Source organism: Aulonocara stuartgranti (assembly GCF_965226115.1).
Source record: "Aulonocara stuartgranti genome assembly, chromosome: 18".
NCBI lineage: Eukaryota > Metazoa > Chordata > Actinopteri > Cichliformes > Cichlidae > Aulonocara > Aulonocara stuartgranti.
In genome coordinates, this window is record NC_138954.1 from 7,274,466 (window position 1) to 7,293,864 (window position 19,399).

General features: G+C 40.8%; 1 protein-coding gene across 10 annotated transcripts in view; it reads left to right on the forward strand.

Annotated features, from left to right (window-relative positions):
- The window catches only part of pard3ab (par-3 family cell polarity regulator alpha, b), a 262,424-nt gene that overhangs the window by 150,576 nt on the left and 92,449 nt on the right, over positions 1 to 19,399 (forward strand). For 8 of the 10 annotated variants that reach the window (XM_082512080.1, XM_082512087.1, XM_082512083.1 and 5 more), the window contains 5 exons: positions 3,162 to 3,348; positions 4,856 to 5,007; positions 6,034 to 6,078; positions 15,986 to 16,216; positions 17,338 to 17,578. In XM_082512080.1, the coding sequence (XP_082368206.1) occupies positions 3,162 to 3,348; positions 4,856 to 5,007; positions 6,034 to 6,078; positions 15,986 to 16,216; positions 17,338 to 17,578 (856 nt within the window). The remainder of the gene's footprint in view (positions 1 to 3,161; positions 3,349 to 4,855; positions 5,008 to 6,033; positions 6,079 to 15,985; positions 16,217 to 17,337; positions 17,579 to 19,399) is intronic. The other 2 variants (XM_082512082.1, XM_082512081.1) reach the window with 1 other exon arrangement.

Consider the following 19,399-nt stretch of genomic DNA (forward strand, 5'->3'; position numbering starts at 1 on the left):
ACTAGAAGCAGGTCCCAGATGGGAACGCATGTGAACACAAAGTAGAGCTTTGCATGCTCAGCAAACCTTCTTAAGATAAATACAATTGTGTGTGTGTTTGAGTGCTGGAGGGGTCTTTCACAGTTCCTTGGAATAAGCCTGTTCTTGCGTTGTGAGGGTGCAGCTAAACATAAATCATGCATTAAGCTTTCTTAGAGGAGAACTTGGTTTCGAACATATCAGCTTGAATTTCGGACCACATGCACTCTTAGATCGCTTGCTGAAGATGCCAGGGATAAGAGAGCAGCTTAATTATTCCTTCAGGCCAATAGCTTTCAAGGCCCAGCACCCCTGGCAATAACCTCTTTGCTAATTATGCAAATACATTGAGACAAGACAAAATTAAAAGGAGGGAGGGGGGGAATGCTCCGCATGGCTTTCACCTCATGTTATCCTCCCCTCCTGCTACTTCCAGTTTCATTCAGAAAGTCTTTTGTACCCCCTCCTTCCCTCTTGCCAGTTCCATGTCCCCCTTTTTTCCTTCAAGTATTCAGCAGTTGTATACAAAAAGCATCTAATAATACTGGAGACTCACCAATGAAATGCTGCCTATTGTTCCACTGCAGCGCTGTCTAAAATTATTACAGCCGTTGGGAACAATAATTTGTGTTTATTGGTTCGATTCTCAGGTGATGTTGGGTGTGTGCTGCGTCCACATGGCACAGCCATTGTCGCTGGCTGTCGGCTGCCCTCGGGTGCTGGAACTAAAACAAAGAAGCTTTTTTTTCCCCGTCCTTATACCGAGCAACTGAGTTGACAGATTCATTGGTTTCCTACTCAGTAGCTGCCAGTTGATTGTACTGCAGTGATTCAAACTGTGACATTGATGGGATTCTCAGTGTTGCGCATTGGACTGCTTAGGGAAATGGGATTAAGTGGTTCTGTGAATGCACATGTGTGCGGACGCTTGTGTAAAATGTGTGTGGCTGTGGTCTGAGAGAAAGAAGTGGCCATGCTGTGCTGGAGGACCCGCCCGGACTCCCAGATTCACAGTGAATAACAAACATGCACAGCAGGAGGCGGGGCTGAAAGGAGGGCAAAGACACACACTAAAACCACTAGAACAGTTGTAGTTGTTCAGGGAAGGTTAAGGCCGTGCACTTTGCACACTTCTGCAGATCCAGCACAGCACATTCACACTGAGTGTGAGAGAATTCATGCTTGTACACATCTATATATCTATATATCTATATCTACACATCTATATATACATCTATATATATTCCTAGAAATGTGTGCATTTATTTCTTATTTCTGCATTTCTTATTGTCTTTTTTCTCCCACTACTTTTTTAGTCACTACCAAGCACAAGGAGGCTGTAAATATTAACTATTTCATCATTGGCTTCTGAGCTCTCAATTTTGAAACCAGAACCATATTTAGAAGGTGGAGGGCAAAGTAATCAGTTCCTGCTGCTAACCTTGATTTACAAGCAGCTTCCCATACATCACTTACAGATAACTGCTGAAGTACTAGAATTTCAATCACCAAAACTGCAGCACAAACATCACTGTAAGTCATATTATTCCTTTAAAATAACACTCTAAATAGGGTTTTGTGTGGCGCAAGCTTTACTGCCTTATTATGTTTCCAAAATGGGATTAAAAAGTACGTTGTGCATCAGTCAGTTCACATAAATAAGATGTCACTTTGAACATTGACCGACAACATTTTAATTGACCTCTACACACAAATTTGCATACCCTAACACACTCAAACCTCCTCATCGCTCCTTTGTTTTCTCCTTTCAGCTCATTTACATCAGGTCATTCACCCATGCTAGCTGGATGAAATGACATGCTGCGGCCCTGCGGTCCCCTTGGTGCCTGGTTAAGAGAAGCAAACAGCAGGCCTGGCTTAGACCTCCTGGTCTCTGACAAACAAACTCCTCCCTAAGCTCAGTACACAAGGCTTTTATGAAGCATTGAAGATACCCTTTTTGATGCCAGTTTCAAAATACAGATTAAAGACAAAGTCATGTGCTGCATATCAATGAGAGTTTTTAAGCTGTGCTTTTCAGAGGCGGAGAAAGGAGACTATTTAATTTTTTTTTTTCTGCTTCAACACAGACTTTTTTTAATCTTTATTTGTGAGGGCACAGCTTGAATTAATCATAGTGTTTTGACATAAGAGCACCATTGTGCCTGCTGCCAGACTCCTCTTGGTAGAAGCTGATTAGCCAGAAGCCGTTTCACTCACCGTTTTTAAACTTCAAAATATGTTCTGTGGTTTCAAAAGTTACCCATGTTTCATTGTATTTTGTTGTCCCTTTCCAATTAAACTGTGACTGCAGTCTCACGCTTAATACAGTAGTTGTCTTCTGTCACAAATAAATGAATTCCTGAGGGTTTCTCCAGTCAGCGTGCTCCTTTTTTCAGTTTTCATGATTTTCACCTTGGCGCCAATATAAATCGCGGATGCTGTTTTCTATGTAGGGATTATTCCAATAAAATAAAATCGCTGATGAGACATAGTGTCTTCTCAACTCTCAGGTTCTCCATATTGATAAATCGCTGCAGCACTGACTGATTAGGAAGTGTGGCTCAAATGTTCTCTCTGGAAATAACTCCTGATTTACGCTCAAGCACACTGACGGGGATGCTGTGTGGTTTGTACAGTAGACGGCGGCTGAGTACCAATTCATTTGTTGAGATGTGCACTTGTCTCATACATCTTACTGAACTGTAAGAAGAAGCAAGACTCTAATTTGAGTCGTGTCAATAAAACATATTGTTCTTCATTAGTGAAAGTCATGAGAAATGAAACCAGTCAGAAAGAAGCGGTATAAATGTAAACTAACTGATTTTGTTAGATTGCTTTACTCTGTCACACCGAGCTGTAAGACTTTGTGTTCTGGCGTGTTGATTCTCCGTCCTTTTCTCTCTTATTATTGACTTGAGAAATGCTGCTGTTGCTCTGAGTCTCAAGGACTAACATAACAACTTGGCTTTAACCTTTTCATTTTTTCTACATGTATATTTATGTCTTTGTCAGAGTGGAGACATACAAGTCTTCTTTGTGAAGTTGGGAACACAGAAAACTTTGGATCTGAAGGACCAAAACACATAAACACAGCGATGAAAACATAAGAATAATGAAAAGTATATTTTTGTCCCCTGCAGGAAACTATCAGCTCTCACCGACCGTCAACATGCCGCAGGACGACACTGTGATCATAGAAGATGACCGGCCGCCACTTCTTCCACCCCACCTTTCCGACCAGTCGTCCTCGAGCTCGCACGATGATGTCGGCTTCGCAGCTGATGTGACTCCACCGTGGACCAAAGAGCTGCCCAATCAGAATCACAGGTAGGCGGAAACTGTTGTTTCTGGTTAGCGTACAGTTTAACACGTTTTCCACAGAGCTACTGTGCCTAAATCTAACAAAACGGCATATAATATCTGAAAATAAGGTTTCTTGGAGAAAAACTTCATATGCAACAGGTTGTTTGTTTTTACAGCTACTTGAGACCTCGCAGTCATGCGGTATCAGGCACTAGATGTTAGCAGCGGGCTCTTTAAGCTCTGTAAACTGTGAGATGGTTCCTGTTCGTTCGATGCTCTGAACACTCGTTCTGGAAGCTGTTCCTTAAAATTTTACATTATAGCCCAGAGCATCATGTTGCCTCAGTAGCTGGCCTTTTCCCACAGTGCACCCCGATGCAACTTGTGTCTGACAAGAGCAACAGAAAACATTATTGTTCTAACAGATTGCTGCCATTACTTATTTAATGATTTGCCATTCGAAGGGCTGCACTGTACTGAGACCTTCCTGTCTTATTCAGCATGAACTTTTTCAGCAGTTTATTCTGGAGTAGCTCTTCTGTAGCATCAGACTACACAAGCCAGTCTTTGCTAACCAAAACACTGTCACATGTGCGGCTCCTTGGACCACTTCTGTTGGGCCCAGTTGTCGAGTCTGACCTTTGTCAGAGTCCCTTAAATCCTTATGATTGCTCATTTCCCTGTTGGCTCAACTTCAAGCACTAACTGTTCACTTGCTGTCTAGTACAGTATATCTCACCCTTTTGTGAGGTGATAATCAGTGTTTTGTCTGTCAGGTGTTTCAGTGTTGTGGATTATCGGTGTGCAGATTGTTTGTTTTTCCAGCTGATTGCTCTTTGATTGTAAGCAGCGTTTCCTGGAGCAGCTACTTTTCTTTTTCCCCCTACTATCCTCTCAGTCTGATGTCCTTTTCTGCCACAGTGATGATAAGGACATCTTGAGTGTGTCAGTGTGAGAAAGATTAACAGATATTTTTCTCTGTCTGTTTTTCTTCCATTCTACTGCTGCCTTTATCTCCTCTTTTGCTTTCTTCCATCCAGATAACTCCTTGTCTCCTGCTGTCAGCCTTTCTGCCCTCTCAGTTCTGCTGTTTTTATTTTAGTTCTCACCGTCGTGCTGTCTTCACCAACCCTGTTTCTCTCATTGCCCCAATCTATATTCCACTAGTTCCAGTTGCTCAGCTCCCATACCTTCTTCTTGATTTTTGCCCCGTCCCTCCCCGATGCCCTTCATGTTCATGTTTGAAGGCCTCGAGTTCAAAGAGGACAGCTTCTTTGAATCCTTCTTAACTTATACCATGTTCAGCTTTCTTCTTCCCACTTTTCTTTCTTTCTTTTCTGCTTGTAGAATGTGTTTACTTTCATTTTACATTCCTTTTATATAAAAAAAATTATGACAACTATTTCAAAACATTCCTGTTTTTGGAGTAATTAAATCCATTGAAATGATTTTGAACACATATTTGTCTGTGAGGTTTTCCGTGTGTGAGATCAGGTCCAGCTCATCTTAACCTGTCGCACTCTCCATCCAGCTCTGCGGCTCCAGATGAAAATCATCCAGATGGTGCTTTCCAGAGGGAAGGTTTTGGACGCCAGAGCATGTCAGAGAAGCGCACCAAGCAATTTGGAGACGCCTCTCAACTTGAAATCATCAAGACACGCAAGTCCAAGAGCATGGATTTAGGTAGAGTGTTTAAAAACTTTCTGCTTCTCTCCATCACTCAACTTCGACTTAAGAATTCAAGGATTTTCCAGATGCTACAATAATGCCTTTCATATAGACTAAAGCCGTTTGTACACCCTCCTCTTTCATATTCATATAGTGCTAATACTTTTTAAAACATAGTCGGCGTGTTGCATCAATCATCTTTGACTCAGAATATCCCGATGAAAGCTTTTTAATCCCATTCACATTAAAATCCAGGTTATGCTTATAAAGTAATTGTGTTTAGACGTCCTAAAGTTTAGAAATAACCAGTTTAATACCCATTGATACATAAAGTAAAAGCAAATAATCCACGAGGACCCACTATTGTTAATTCTAAAAGAAAATGTGAACAAATTAATAGTAAAGGCATATACAACATGAGTGCTATACCCATGCTTTGTTTGTTGGTGAAGAAAAAGTTGCATATGGCTTATGAAACTTTTTGGTAAAGTCAGTGTTTAAAAGTAATTTTTATCAGTTCAGTAAACCTAGTTAACTAGTTTAACTGGATTTCATTTAACCTTGAGTGCATATCTTTGCATGCTCCTCGCGTTTCACACATGTACCTCGTATTTAAATGTATTCCACCCCCTTTGCCTCTTGGTTTGAAAACACACTCTGCATCTCTCGCCAAAGTCAAGAACTTCACTGTGTTGATTCACCTTGAAATGGCTTCGAACAGTCGCTGATTGCTTTGGCTGCACCAGTCTCTCTGCTCGCACTCTCTATAATCATATCTAATCTTCCCGACCAGATTGCTGCTGTGTGCCATGTTGATATCACAACAAGTCTGATTGCTATCCTCAAACCCTCTTTTCATTTCCCATCTCCCCCCACACCGACCCCACCCCCCTGGTCTCGCATGGCTTCCGATCCTAATTGAGATGAGGCTCGTTCTGATGTTTGCAGCGCTACCTGTATGTTGCATGTGGAATGTCGTGAGCACTAACTGAACCCCAAATGTTTGTATCCCTTCTCTCTTTCCCCCCCTTCCTTTAACAGTAGCCGACGAGATTAACCTCACACCTCATCCTGAGACCTACACAGGTAAGGAACGGTGCACTGAAAGGTTGATTTAAAAGCCAAAAAACAAGAACATCTTCATCATATTTTCATTCTTGAGCTGCATCTCAGAAGTGTGGTACTGAAGGGTACAGGTGATACCGTATTTTTCAGACCATTATAAGGCGCACTGTCGATGAACGGGTCTGTTTTCACACATAAGGCGCATTAAGTTAAACAAAACAGTCAGATAAGTCAAACTTTAATCAGCTCATTCTTCTTGCTTCCTCCACTTCTGTACCATTGATTCATTAATGTTGAATTCTCTAGCAGCTGCTCTATTCCCATATTGTTGCAGTATATTAATGACTAACCTCATATTGTGGATGGATTATCTCAGTTTGTTCTCCTGACTGAAGTTTAGTCCGTTTCAAACATCCTGCCGTGGGACTGCATTTTTCCCTAACCAGCCGGGACCCTCTTAGCGTTCATCCTCCAGCTTCACTGTGTTTATGTTATGCTAACATAGCTGCGTTGCTAGCGATCATGTAGCACATCACTATATACCAGCTAGTCCAACTTCAGTAACCCAACAAATCATCATCATCAACATCATCATCATCATCATCATCATTTATTTATATAGCACTTTAAAAACACACCTGGTAGACCAAAGTGCTGTACAATACAAATATAAATATAGTAATAAGATAGCAGAAACCAGACATGGCAATAAAATTAATAAAAAATGTCAGTTACCCACAGAGTTAAAAGCCAGCGAGTAAAAATAGGTTTTTAATAAGGACTTAAAAACTGGCACTGATGTAGCCTGTCTAATATGGAGAGGAAGGTTATTCCAAAGCTTCGGCGCTGCAACAGAGAACACTCGGTCTCCTCTAAGTTTCAGCCGTGACTTTGGGACCAAAAGCAGCAACTGCTCAGTTGACCGAAGGGAACGAGTGGGGACATGGGGCTTCAACAAGTCAGACAAATAAACAAGTGCCAGACCCCTTAGAGATTTAAAAACCAATAAAAGGACTTTAAAACGGATCCTAAATTCAATTGGAAGCCAGTGTAGAGAGGCCAAAATCGAGTGATGTGATCAAATTTCCTTCTAAAAATTGCACTAGTTGCAAGCGTGACAAAGTGCCCTGCCCAACCAATATTAAAAGAGAATTGCAATAATCTAAACGTGAAGTAATAAAGACATGAATAACACTTTCCAAGTCACAATTGGAAAGAAAGCACTTAACCTTCGTTAAACGTCTGAGGTGATAGGATGCTGATTTTACCACCCTGTTTATGTGGTCATCAAAGGTAAGTGCAGAATCAGTTTTTACTCCGAGATTTGTGATCGAACTCTTTAGTTGGGAAGTCAAAGCTGCAAGATCAACATCTTGAGTGTGAGAAAAACGATTTGGGCCAAATAAAATCGCTTCTGTCTTCCGATCATTAAAATTTAAACGTTTTTTGCCATCCATGCTTTGACATCACTAAGGCAGTCAAGCAGAGGTCGACTTGGGAGACTATCAGAATGACTAAAAGGTAAATAAAGCTGGCAGTCATCTGCATATAGATGGAATGACACTTTGTTTTCAGAAAATCACGCCAAGAGGCAAAAGGTACAGTGAAAACAATAATGGCCCAAGAATAGATCCCTGTGGCACACCCCAAAGCAGAGGGGCCACAGAGGATGAAGCCGACCCCAACTTAACACAAAAGGTCCTATTTAAGAGAGGACTTTAACCACAAAAGTGCCGAACCAGAAATCCCCACACAGTGCTGTAAGCGAAAGATCAGCAAATCGTGATCCGCTGTGTCGAATGCAGCGGTCATGTCCAACAAGACCAGCACCGCATATTTACCACAGTCTGTCGCTATCAGGATGTCATTCATAACTTTTACGAGGGCTGTCTCCGTACTGTGAAATGGCTTAAAGCCGGACTGAAAGATTTCTGACAATTTAGAGTCATTCAAGTAATCCATCAACTGAGTATAAACAATCCTTTCCAGAATCTTACGAAAGGGAAGGTTAGAGGTGGGTCTAAAATTTGATATGACTAAGCCAGGTTTCTTAAGTAAAGGATGTATGACTGCATGCTTAGTTAGCGTATTGTCTGTCTTGTCTTAATGTTGGTTTAAAATGGAGCACTGTAACAAAAAATAATTTCCCCCAGGGATCAATAAAGTATTCTGATTCTGATTCTGATGCTTAAATTCCCTAGGTACTTGACCAAACAAAAGACTAGTATTAATGTTCAGAATGTGTGGTCCGATGGTAGGAAATACCTTTTTAAGAAAACTGGGAGGAACAACGTCATTTGGAGAGCCACACGGTTTAGCATTCACTGCTGTTTAGTTTTGTCTTCATTTATGTTTGAAGTGATAGCAGAACTGTACGTTTAATTTTTTCAGAAATCTCTCAGTCAGAACATGGTATATCATGTTTAAGGTAACTTCCCGCTAACATCTAACTCTGTTAAATTGAATAAATTCTGTTTTCATGGATGCCTGGATGTTAAACTTAATTGTTACATCTGGTAAAGCAGCAAGGCTGATCATTTTATTAAAGATGAAAGAATTTAGACAGTTTTTAAATCTCAGTGATGCCGCAGTGTTCGTTTGACTTTGGGACCTGAAGCGGATGGAGTTTTTTGACAGATGTTTGAGCGCCATGTACCACATAAAATCGGTTGGAGGTCTGTAAGCACAACCAGAATCCATACATAAGGCGCACCGGATTATAAAGCGCACTGTTGATTTTTGAGAAAATTAAAGGATTTTAAGTGCGCCTTATAGTGCGTAAAATACGGTATTTGGTTTATACGTCATATGAGGCAGTTGTGTTTAATCTTATAAATGTCCTCAAGATGGGTTTTTAGATATAAGTTACTCACATAGTAATGTGTGCTTTCTGGGGAATAGGCTTTCCAAAACTGGAGGAAAAAGAAGAACTGTCTTCATTTGTTATAACAAAAGTTCAAGTTAATGTCCTCCAGCAACAAAGAAGTTTACTCAACTCTGTTAGAAACCAGCTTAGGCCCCACTGATCCAAGTCCTGCATATCATCTTCCCCTTTACTTTTTCTTTTATAAAACAGATCGCAGATTAATTTAGCAACACATTATTCAACCTTCTTGCAAACGATTTAACTGCAGATTAGAGTTGGTTTTATAACTACACCCTTTTTCTTTCTTTTTTTTTTTTTTTTTTTGTACCAGAGAGATCGATTCATAACAGGTACAAGGCAGGAATTGCACAGGAGCTACAATGACAGCCATTAAATTAAACATTGATCTACAAACATAGATTATGCAGCTTGCTTGCAGGGTTCGTTTTTAAAGTTTACCCACTGCTCGAGTCTTTATGCATTTGTGTAGTGTTCCCCGTGTTTAGTGTTTGGCTCGATCGCTGGCAAGACAAATTTGTCAGTTTGCAAAGTGAAGACCCGTAGCCCTCGCTGCACTTTAAGGTCACTGCTGAACACGGTTGTGAAAGCAGTCGGGTGACTGCAGATTAGATTTTCTCCCGTTTTGCCTCAAATGCCGCTGTTGCGCTAATTATTTTGTGAGCGCGTGGCAGTAGAGGGAGCAGAGAGAAAGCGCTCTGTCCTTGGTTAAGGCAGTGAGCTGACAGCGAGTCATCAGTCACTGTCAAGTCTTGTGTATTTTCGCTGTCGCTTCAACTGAATAAAAGGGTCTGCCTCTCAAATTGGTGACATGGACGGAAGGAAGATGTGCGGAGCAGGAGCGAGAGGGATGAGACTTTAGACTTTGAGAAATAAGATGTTTTGGGGCAGCTCGCAGCAGGTGTGAAAAACAAATAAAAATGCAGATTGATGCCGAGGCCACCATTGTCATTCTTTTATGCAACCTCTTGTTTTTTTAACAGCATGTGGGTAACAGTGATTTTGTTCCCAACTTTTAATCATGTTGTGATGGCCTGAGTCAGCGAGGATTAGGGCTGAACGATATATCGCATTTGCGATAATATCGCGACATGATCAAGTGCAATTTTCTAACCGCAAAGGCTGCGATTATACTCTGGACATGTCCAAATTCATGGGCTGCATCCTCCTGAGGCCGCATTTGTAGACCGATTACGTCACAGCGACGTGCCGAAGGCTGTCCAAATTACTACCATATCCCAGAATTCATAGCGCGGCCCAGCCAAACTCCAGTTTCCAGCAATGGCGGCCGCTACTAAGTTTTAAAATTACTCATACTAATCTTTCTGGGTCACAAAATAAACTTTTAACATATTTTCAGGCGAGAAAGTAGTTGTGTAAACATCAAATATCTGCTCGGTTTATCAAGATATCGCATATTTGCAAAAGTGCTTCGACGTTTTCAGAGGCGTCTGCTACCCACCAGCTCGACAGCTAGCCGGGAGCTCGAGGGTTACTGATGCGGCCGAGAACGGCACAACTCCCGGCACATCATTTTCAGATCACCGCGGAGTTTCGCTGCTCGGGTTAAACGTAATATATAAGTCACTTAGACAACCTAAAAATGTTATTGTTGGGCTTTTTTCAGTGTTTTGTTTGTTCGTGAGTAAATCGGTTTGGCTGAGATTAAAGTTATTAGATTAGATAAAATAAAACTTTATTAATCCCCCGGGTGGGTTCCTCCTTGGTTTTCACACAGCTGACTAAACGTCAAACAGAAAACTTATTAAACAGAAGTATGAGACAGTCGAGAATTTACACCAGTGTCTGGTTATATTTTAGATAGCAAGAAGCAGACGGCCGAGTTTATTAAACTCCACCGAGACAGCGGTGACGCTAATCAGAACTAGACCGTCCAATTTCACGCCTTTAAACTTTAAAGGCGTGTTTGTGTGTGTGTTTATACAATTGCTATTATGTTTGCACTTTATGTGTAATGTTACTGACTGCAGAGATCAGTAAGATGTGTGTATTTTTTATTTATTAGTTTTATTTATTTAATATTATTTTTTAATTGAAGGACTGTCTAGTAGTTCACAGATGTCGAAAAACTGAGTGTGGTAAAGCCACTGATTTTTTTATGTATATTTCTGCAATCTGCACATTGTACTGACTTTCATTTTAATGTTTACACCAGGGTTCCTTGTCAGCACTTTATGCTCAGATGTTTGTAAGCTAAAAATAAACTATTGTGTATGTTCAAATATACTGTTGTGATTGAAGAAGTTAAATAAAAATGTCAGTCATCAATTCATGCATCACCTCATGTCATCATAACAGAGGTCTGTCTTCCAGGAAAGAACAGTTTAAAATTAATGTAATATAGTATTGGCCATACTATATGATGTATTGCTTGTCTTTGTTTAATAATACAGAAGACAAAGACCTTAAAAAATAATCGCATATCGCATCGCAATCGCAATATTGGGGCAAAAAATCGCAATTAGATTATTTTCCATAATCGTTCAGCCCTAGCGAGGATGGGAGTGCTGCATATTTTATAAGCCGTGTCTGCCAAATGGTGGCAACAGATGAGTCAACTGTACTTGTTGCATAATCTGATAACAGCCAGAAAAGTAACAACTTGGCATCACATCTTAAAATCCATCAAGCTCTCATGCCTAAAATGACAAAATACATTATTCTTAATAGTTTAATAACAGGTTTCTTTAAGTCGCACATATAACTGTTTGATTATGGTTGGGGGGAAACATCAACGTCAAGCTAAAACACTGGTTGATTGAAGCAGGAGGGCTTTAATGTCAGAGTTAGATGCTTTGTACGCACAACTGTCTGTCTCCGCTTCCTAAATGACAGCCAATGCAGCAGAGACCACAAACAGTCAAGACACAGGCTGTTTGAAGCATAGAGAAGGATGCTGTGTAAATGTAAACGTTCAAATCCAGATGTAAGCTCGTTTCGGCAAATGACTTCAGATGACTCCAGAAGAATGCTAGTAGTGACCGATAGTATCCCTTCTTTTAAAAATCCCTTGGATCTGAAAACAGTTTACCATGAAACTGGTTATGTGGTTACGGTTTAATTACCGTTGGCTTATCTTTTTCCTTTTCACTGAAATTTTGAGAGTCTAATTTCAAAGACTAAATGTGCTGAAATGACTATAATCTAATTGTTATTTGGTGTGAAATTCATGAAAAATAAAGTGTTTTTAAACGCTGGAATCAGATTCCCTTTCCATTCCCCGATTGGTTTGACTAATAGATTCCACCCTGTTTTTTTCTTTAAGTGCTCAGTGTTTATTTTTAGCTTGTTGGCCTCTGGTGTCACTTTACCGACTTTTTTTTTCTTTTCCCAATATTTGAACTCTCCACTAAGTACAAGCGATCCATGGTCCATTTAGCAAAGTCAAAACACGACCATCCTGCTGAAACCAAAGACTCTGACAGCTCCGAGAGGGGATACAGCGGCCCTCCTCTCCTAAGCTGTGATTGACTGAGATGTTTGTTGGCACAGGCCACTGCCACATGTTGGACGAGGACACTCCATTGACGGAGGACAATACTGGACTGTTGGCAGTCTCTGAAACTGCATCCAGATTTCTTGCAGGTCTAAATCTGTGAGAAAGTGACCCCTGCGTGATCTCTGTAAAGTTCACACTTCAAGCTCATTTATATGAATTTTGGGAGGTAGGAAAGGTTTCCCAGAGTGAACTATGGGCTATTTTTGAAACATGAGTCAGTGTTTTTGTTGGGGAGTGGGCCTAAACTGTTGTCTCAATATCGTAACACTGACAAAAAAAACCTCTTGCAAAAGAAAAAGCTGGTAACTAAAAACCTGACATGACTGCTGCCTCAATCAACCATTATGCCACCAACTGGGCTCGTGTGGCAATATAATTACAACAGTATAAATGGAAATATAACGATTATCTTAATCTCACTGGTTGCCAGCATGTGAGCAGTCCTCTGTATGACCTGTATGCTTTTTGAGTTACTAACTGAATAAGACGAAATGTCCTCACCAAGTTACTTAAAAGTCAAGTCTTATATAAAGCAAAAGTTTTTTTTTCATGTTTGTGACTAAATGCCATTTGTCAGATCTCCAACTCAGTGTAAACTATTCTTTCTTTTTTTGAAGACTGCCGCTGAAGTGTGACTTTTGTGAATGGCACTGGGCAAAGCCTTTAAATAATGTGGCTGCACAGCGTGAAAAGCCTATCAGGCCGGCTCTCAGTAAGACGTTAAGGGAACAGGACAGGCTGATGAGAATGAATGGGAGGCTGCTAACCCACAAGCTTGTTCATTCTGCATGTATTCAATTTTCCAGCTCTGTCCCCCCCCCCCCCCCCCCCCTCTCTCTCTCTCTCTCTCTGTCTACAGTTTTTTATTTTGGTTTTTTTTTTTTTTTTTTGGGTCAGTCTCAATGTGAGTAAGCTGCCTGGCAAAAATTTTTTGCTTGTTTCCAGACTTGGCGTTTGTGAATATACGACAGCGCTGGCAGGTCATTTTAATATATTACAATACATTTTGCCCAAATTGATTTTGTTTAAAGAATGCCAGCAACATTCTGCCTATAAATAACAATCGAAATCTTTGCAGAAGCTTAATGTGACTAAAATAGGTTGAAAGTAATCTCATTCATATATTCGAATGTTTGAAAGAAGGCCCGGTCATATGCTACAATGTACAGATTCAGTGCTCTGCTTACTGTTACATGTTGACTCGTCTCACTGCTCTATTTTCGTCATGTCTTTGGCTTTTATTTGTATGTCACTTCCTACTACTCCAAACTTTGTGCTATTCTTTTGTAGCCTATCGTTTTCATTCAGCCTCCCGTGCCGTGACAGCTCGTGCTATTCTGTTAGGATTTGTGTATTTTGCAGCCTCCTCATACACTCTGAAGTGACACCACCCAGGAGATTAGGGGCTATTTCATTTACCTCCCAACCTCCTCACCTTATCTTTTTTCCACATTTATTATTCACCGTACATGTACTGAGCCTGTGAAAGGTGCCATATGGGAGCAAAAATTATACCTGCACCACTGTCTGAATAGTCTTAGTTTAATTAAACTGTCATGTTTCTCCAATTTTGCTGATGGTTATTTTCATTTAGAGCCACATCTCGTAATGAAATTTGTACTCGATCAGTGGCGTTGTCGCACGTGCACACAGGAGAAGCTGCGCACACAATCGATAAGCCTCCCGTCTTAGTGAAACGAGCATGCCAGGTTTGATTACGATGCATTGTTGTTAGAGGTTATTGCTTATTGTCCCTTAGGAGACCGCTCATCTTCAGGTAAACCAGGTGTTTTAGTCATGCTTCAGTAAAGTAGTAGTTGGACTAATGAATTATTAACCAATTATTACCAAAAGATCAAGCGCTATACTAAAATGTTCATGTTTTATGATGTTTTTATGACAATATGACATCAGCCTATTATACTGTCAGGGTGTCATATTTAAAACACTGTTATTCAGCTAAAGCTCACATGACTACAAACAGTTTTTTGTGTTTTTTCCTTGGAGTAAGCCCGTCTTTTGTTGGCGTTAACAAGAAATTAAGCCTTTAATTACACATTGTGGAAAAAGAGACTTAACAGTAGACACGTAACATCAGCTGTCTGTGTATGGTGTTCCTGCAGCCTCTGCATTTCCTCGTCATCATCATACACACACGTGTGTGCGCTGAGGATGCTGCTGTAGAAGCGTTCACCTTGAGGGAATGGTGAAGCTGGCTGGAACAAATCCCAGACTGCGAAAAATAAATAAATAAATAACTCACGTACTATACACAACAGTACTGCGGCTACATAAAATCAAAGCGGACACACTGGGGAAGAGTCTGAGGTCATAGTTGGACAGCTTTAGTGTGCTGCTGTTGTTAAACATGTGTGACGTTGCTGAGTCAGTGTTTACGGTGGGAAAAACGAACACGCCCATCCTCTACGTCCGTCCTCTGAAGTCATCCTCTCACATAACTCCTGTTTTTGTTTCATATCCTTTGCATCATCATTCGCCATCCGTTGTCCTTCAGCATATTTTAAACACAGTTGTCTACTCTTTAAATTTTCCACAACAACTCTGTTACCTTATCTTCTAAAAAAGATTGCCTGGTCAGCAGGATCAGAGGAAACAAGGCAGCATTAGTGACAAAATCCATTCATGATTGAAGCAAAACAGGACTCATGACTCCTACGTCTAACATAAAAGACATGATGTGGTTGCACATTAGAACAAAAGCCAGCAGCTCACACTCAGCCCTTGTTTGTTAGTTTGAAATCAGCGTTCAAGTTTCCAACTGTTCTGATTACTGTGACCATGCAGTCAAAGTTAATTATAGCATCAGCTCTATGTAGCCACAGTAGCTGCTTAATGTACCACCTCTAATTCCATATTGTTGCAGGGACATTGCCATCAAAAGTAATCCTCTGGGTCATCAGTTCCTCTGATGGCAGGAGTCCACGAACAGTCTTGTGATCACTCCTAAAGCGATAACGTAGCGAGCTGTTTTTTGCTCATGGCTAAAATGTTTTTAGATAGTGGGAGACTGTGAGTCAGCTGCTTGTTGTTTTGAAAGTGTCAAAAAAGCTGCTATGCAGGCATTATACAGATGTGGTACACATGGATAAGTAAAGGATGATGAGAGCTACACTACAAATAGGGCTGCCACAAACGATTATTTTGATAGTCGACTAGTCACCGATTATTTTTGCGATTAGTCGACTAATCAGATCATGCATCCATTGGACGTAAAACGGATGCTTATTGCACCAGCATGCATCTGCTCTTATATAACTATCATTAGCCTACAGCTTTAAGTGTTTAAGGTCTGTGCTAACTAAAAATAAGATGGTAGTTTATGTGTTGCCTGTATGCTAAACTTATATCCTCATATGTCAGCATAGAGATCCATTCTAGTGTATAGTACAATAAACGATACTATAAAGCATTAATGGGGTCGCTTGAAGGCCTCTGCTGTGGATGGAGAGGTCTTGGTCAGAGTTGTTTGTTCATTCACTCCGTACCGCTATATCCCCCATCAGGTTCTTCCACAAAAGACGTGGGGCCATCGCTGGGCCTAAAGAAGTCCAGCTCGCTCGAGAGTCTCCAGACAGCAGTAGCAGAGGTAACTCTGAACGGGGACGTCCCCTTCCACAGGCCTCGCCCTCGTATCATCAGGGGGCGGGGCTGTAACGAAAGCTTCAGAGCAGCCATCGACAAATCCTACGACCGACCGGCCGCCACGGAAGAGGACGACGAGGGCATGGAGACATGTAAGGCATCAAATGGACCATTTTAATGTGACCGTCTTTTCGCAGCATCACAGGTTTGATTCCCACAGTGACCACGCTGTCCCCCTAACCGGGCGGTTCCTTCGCCTACACTGTGTCATGTGAAATGTTATGTGGCATTGCATTGGGTTACTGAAATGATGCCGACTCGCACGAACAGCAATGATGATTCCCAGCAGGGATCATTATTGAAACGGATGAAGTGTCAGTACCTAAAATTTTGAGGTGGCTTTCATGCTTGTGCATGGGAGTGATGGCATTCTGACTAATGCTCAATATCTGGCAGCTGATATTATCACTGCTTGTGGCAATGGCATATGGGTGAGTCAGGATGTAACCTGCACTGTATCAGATATCACAGGGTCACAGTGTCACTAAGGGGCAGCTTATGTGGAGTCGACAGAGGAGCTTCCATCTTTTGGGAAATCTGTTCAAATTTTAAACTGCTATATATAAAAAAACAGCTTTTTAATTTATAGTAAAAGTCAAAATGTCTCAAAACCTCTCAAGCATACATTACTTTTTGAGCAGTGTTAAGTCAATTTAGGTAAAGATTACACAGGGTAACCTGATAAACAATCCTCCTTCTTTGCTTTAGTCTTTTTATTCTGTGTAATCATGAACTAAACAATCCAAATATAAGAACTGAGAATGAGACAGCAGTGTACCTACTGTATCTTTAATCTGATGTGCTGATTGTCCAATGACTCATTAACGATTCAATAACCGCAGTATTGCAAAAGTATGAAGATTATGTAATTTAGGTAGCGTACCACACCATAGTGTCATAAAACTCTACAAATGTGTCGCCGTTCACCATAAATCTGTGTCTAATAGTCTCTAATGGTTTCTGTCTCGTTTTAGAGCAGAGCTCTTTAAGCACTTGTAATATGTATTTAAATTGTATTAGTCTCTTGGTGCTTAGGAGACATAATTGCGCGTTTATGACTTATAGATTTTCATTTATTAAGGTTACTGATTTTCACATGTGCTACAGTCCATTTTAAAACTTACCTGTTCAATGGTTAACACGAACGCTTTCTCCGTTCCTTTCCAATTTTCTTCCCCTGTCGTCTTCTGTTTTTATCGCTCCCTTCCTTTAGTGGAGGAGGACACTGAGGAGAGTTCACGGTCGGGGAGAGACTCTGTGTCAACAGTAGCGGACCAGACGCCGCTGTCGATTACCGAAAAGCCACTGGTCAACGGCACAAACCGCACCAAAGAGGAGAAGAAGAAGGACAAAGACAAGGGAGGGAAGGAAAAGAAGAAGCCAGAGGGAGGGAAGGAGAAGGACAAGGGAAAACCTAAGAAGGGGATGTTGAAGGGACTCGGGGACATGTTCAGGTAAAGTTTTAAAACTTTTGAAGAGAGTAACAGTAACTAATCAAAGACTGGTTTCATTAAATAGCAATCAGAGCTGGAAGCAGACCAGTCCTCATTAAATTTTACAAAGTTCAGTTTAGTTTTAAAGAAATTTCTGTGCATGCAATGTCAATATTTTTAATATATGCAAACAGATTTAAGCTCGTGAGCTTATAATGCAACTAGGGTCATCTTATGGACTGAATCTGTGTATGTAGTCAGACACACACTTGCATTTTCTTTGTATTATTTTACTATTTTTACTTTTTTGTTCAACTTTGCCTGAGAACAAATTGCAAAACATAATCGCTCAGTTACGGAGGCCCTGAGAGGCCAAATGGACTGCAACTTAAGAAAACAACAGTAATAAGAAAAACGCTGCAAAAGCACACAAAACACAACGGAAATAGGAAAAAACAGATTTCCAAAAGCACAAGGGGAGTGTTTCTGGGGAGGCAATAACCTGACGGACCAGTTGCAGGAACCCAAAACTTGTTTGTTTTATCACGATTCATACAATACTGATGACGGATTTTTAAAACAACTTTATTTATCTCCAAGGGGCATTTAAGATAATAGTTAGGCTAACACACTTGCCTCTCATCTTTTCTTTCCACACAAAACCGATAGATCCTCCACTTCTTTTAAGTGTCTCCCAGCATAATTCTTAGCATATTTTGGTTCCTGCAAGTGGTCCGTTGGGTTATTGTCTCCCCAGAAACACTCCCCTTGTGCTTTTGGAAATTAGTTTTTTCCTATTTCCGTTGTGTTTTGTGTGCTTTTGCAGCATTTTTCTTATTACTGCTGTTTTCTTAAGTTGCAGTCCGTTTGGCCTCTCAGGGCCACCGTACACAGTGTGTTCATATTTTATCTTGAGGTGTTGTAACTTGTGTTTTGCCTTGTGTAGCAGACAAATCTGCCTCCAACGTGTGCGCTTGTCCCCTTAATAAAAGCACGACGGCAGCAGATGATTTTCATTTGGGTGTAAAAACGTCATGTCTTTGAGGGTTGCTGTGTCCTGTACCCCGCCTCCGTAACTTTTTAAGAGTGGAAAAAGAGAGAATCAATATCAGTTCAATATCTGATGTTCAATATCAGAGCTCGTGTCAAAGCCACAGTGATCGATGCCGTGAACAGTTGATACCGCCTCATTAAGTGAGCTTTGTGTTCTGTCTGCCTGCGTGAAGAGCAAGAACCTTAAATCACTCATTATAGGTCTAGACATGGACAAACTGAACTTTGTTTTTTTTATTGTTGTTTTTTAGACAGATGTAACATTTCGCCTCATTTTTGGAACGCTTGGTAGAACAGAAAGACCTGCATAATGGAGACGATTGACAAGCCTGTTATACAACCGTGGCACTGCTAAATAGTCTGAGGAAACCTTAATTAGACTCCCAGACAACTTGACCTTTGTGGTTTATCTCCCTCTAATTAATTTCTTTTCAGCCTCTGATATTACAACTGTTATGCTCTCTTATAGCTAAACAGCACACACAAACGCACCTCTCATTAGCGTGTTGTCTACATATTCTCTCCCCTTTCTCTGTCCCAATCCTCATTACTATTGGAGTACAGGTCGTTTGGTCTGCAGGTCTTCTCATCCGATTTGTTGAAAAGCTTTAGATCTTGCCAGTAATTTTATCTGTCTGTTATATTGACCAAAGTGACAGTGACACAGATTGGGGAAAACAGCGAGTATATCAGACAGAGTATCAATATTTGATGGGGAGAAATAATGAGGTCCACAGAGATGAGGAGATAACGAAAATATGTGCAAAAGAAGGACGGGGTTTGGAGCAA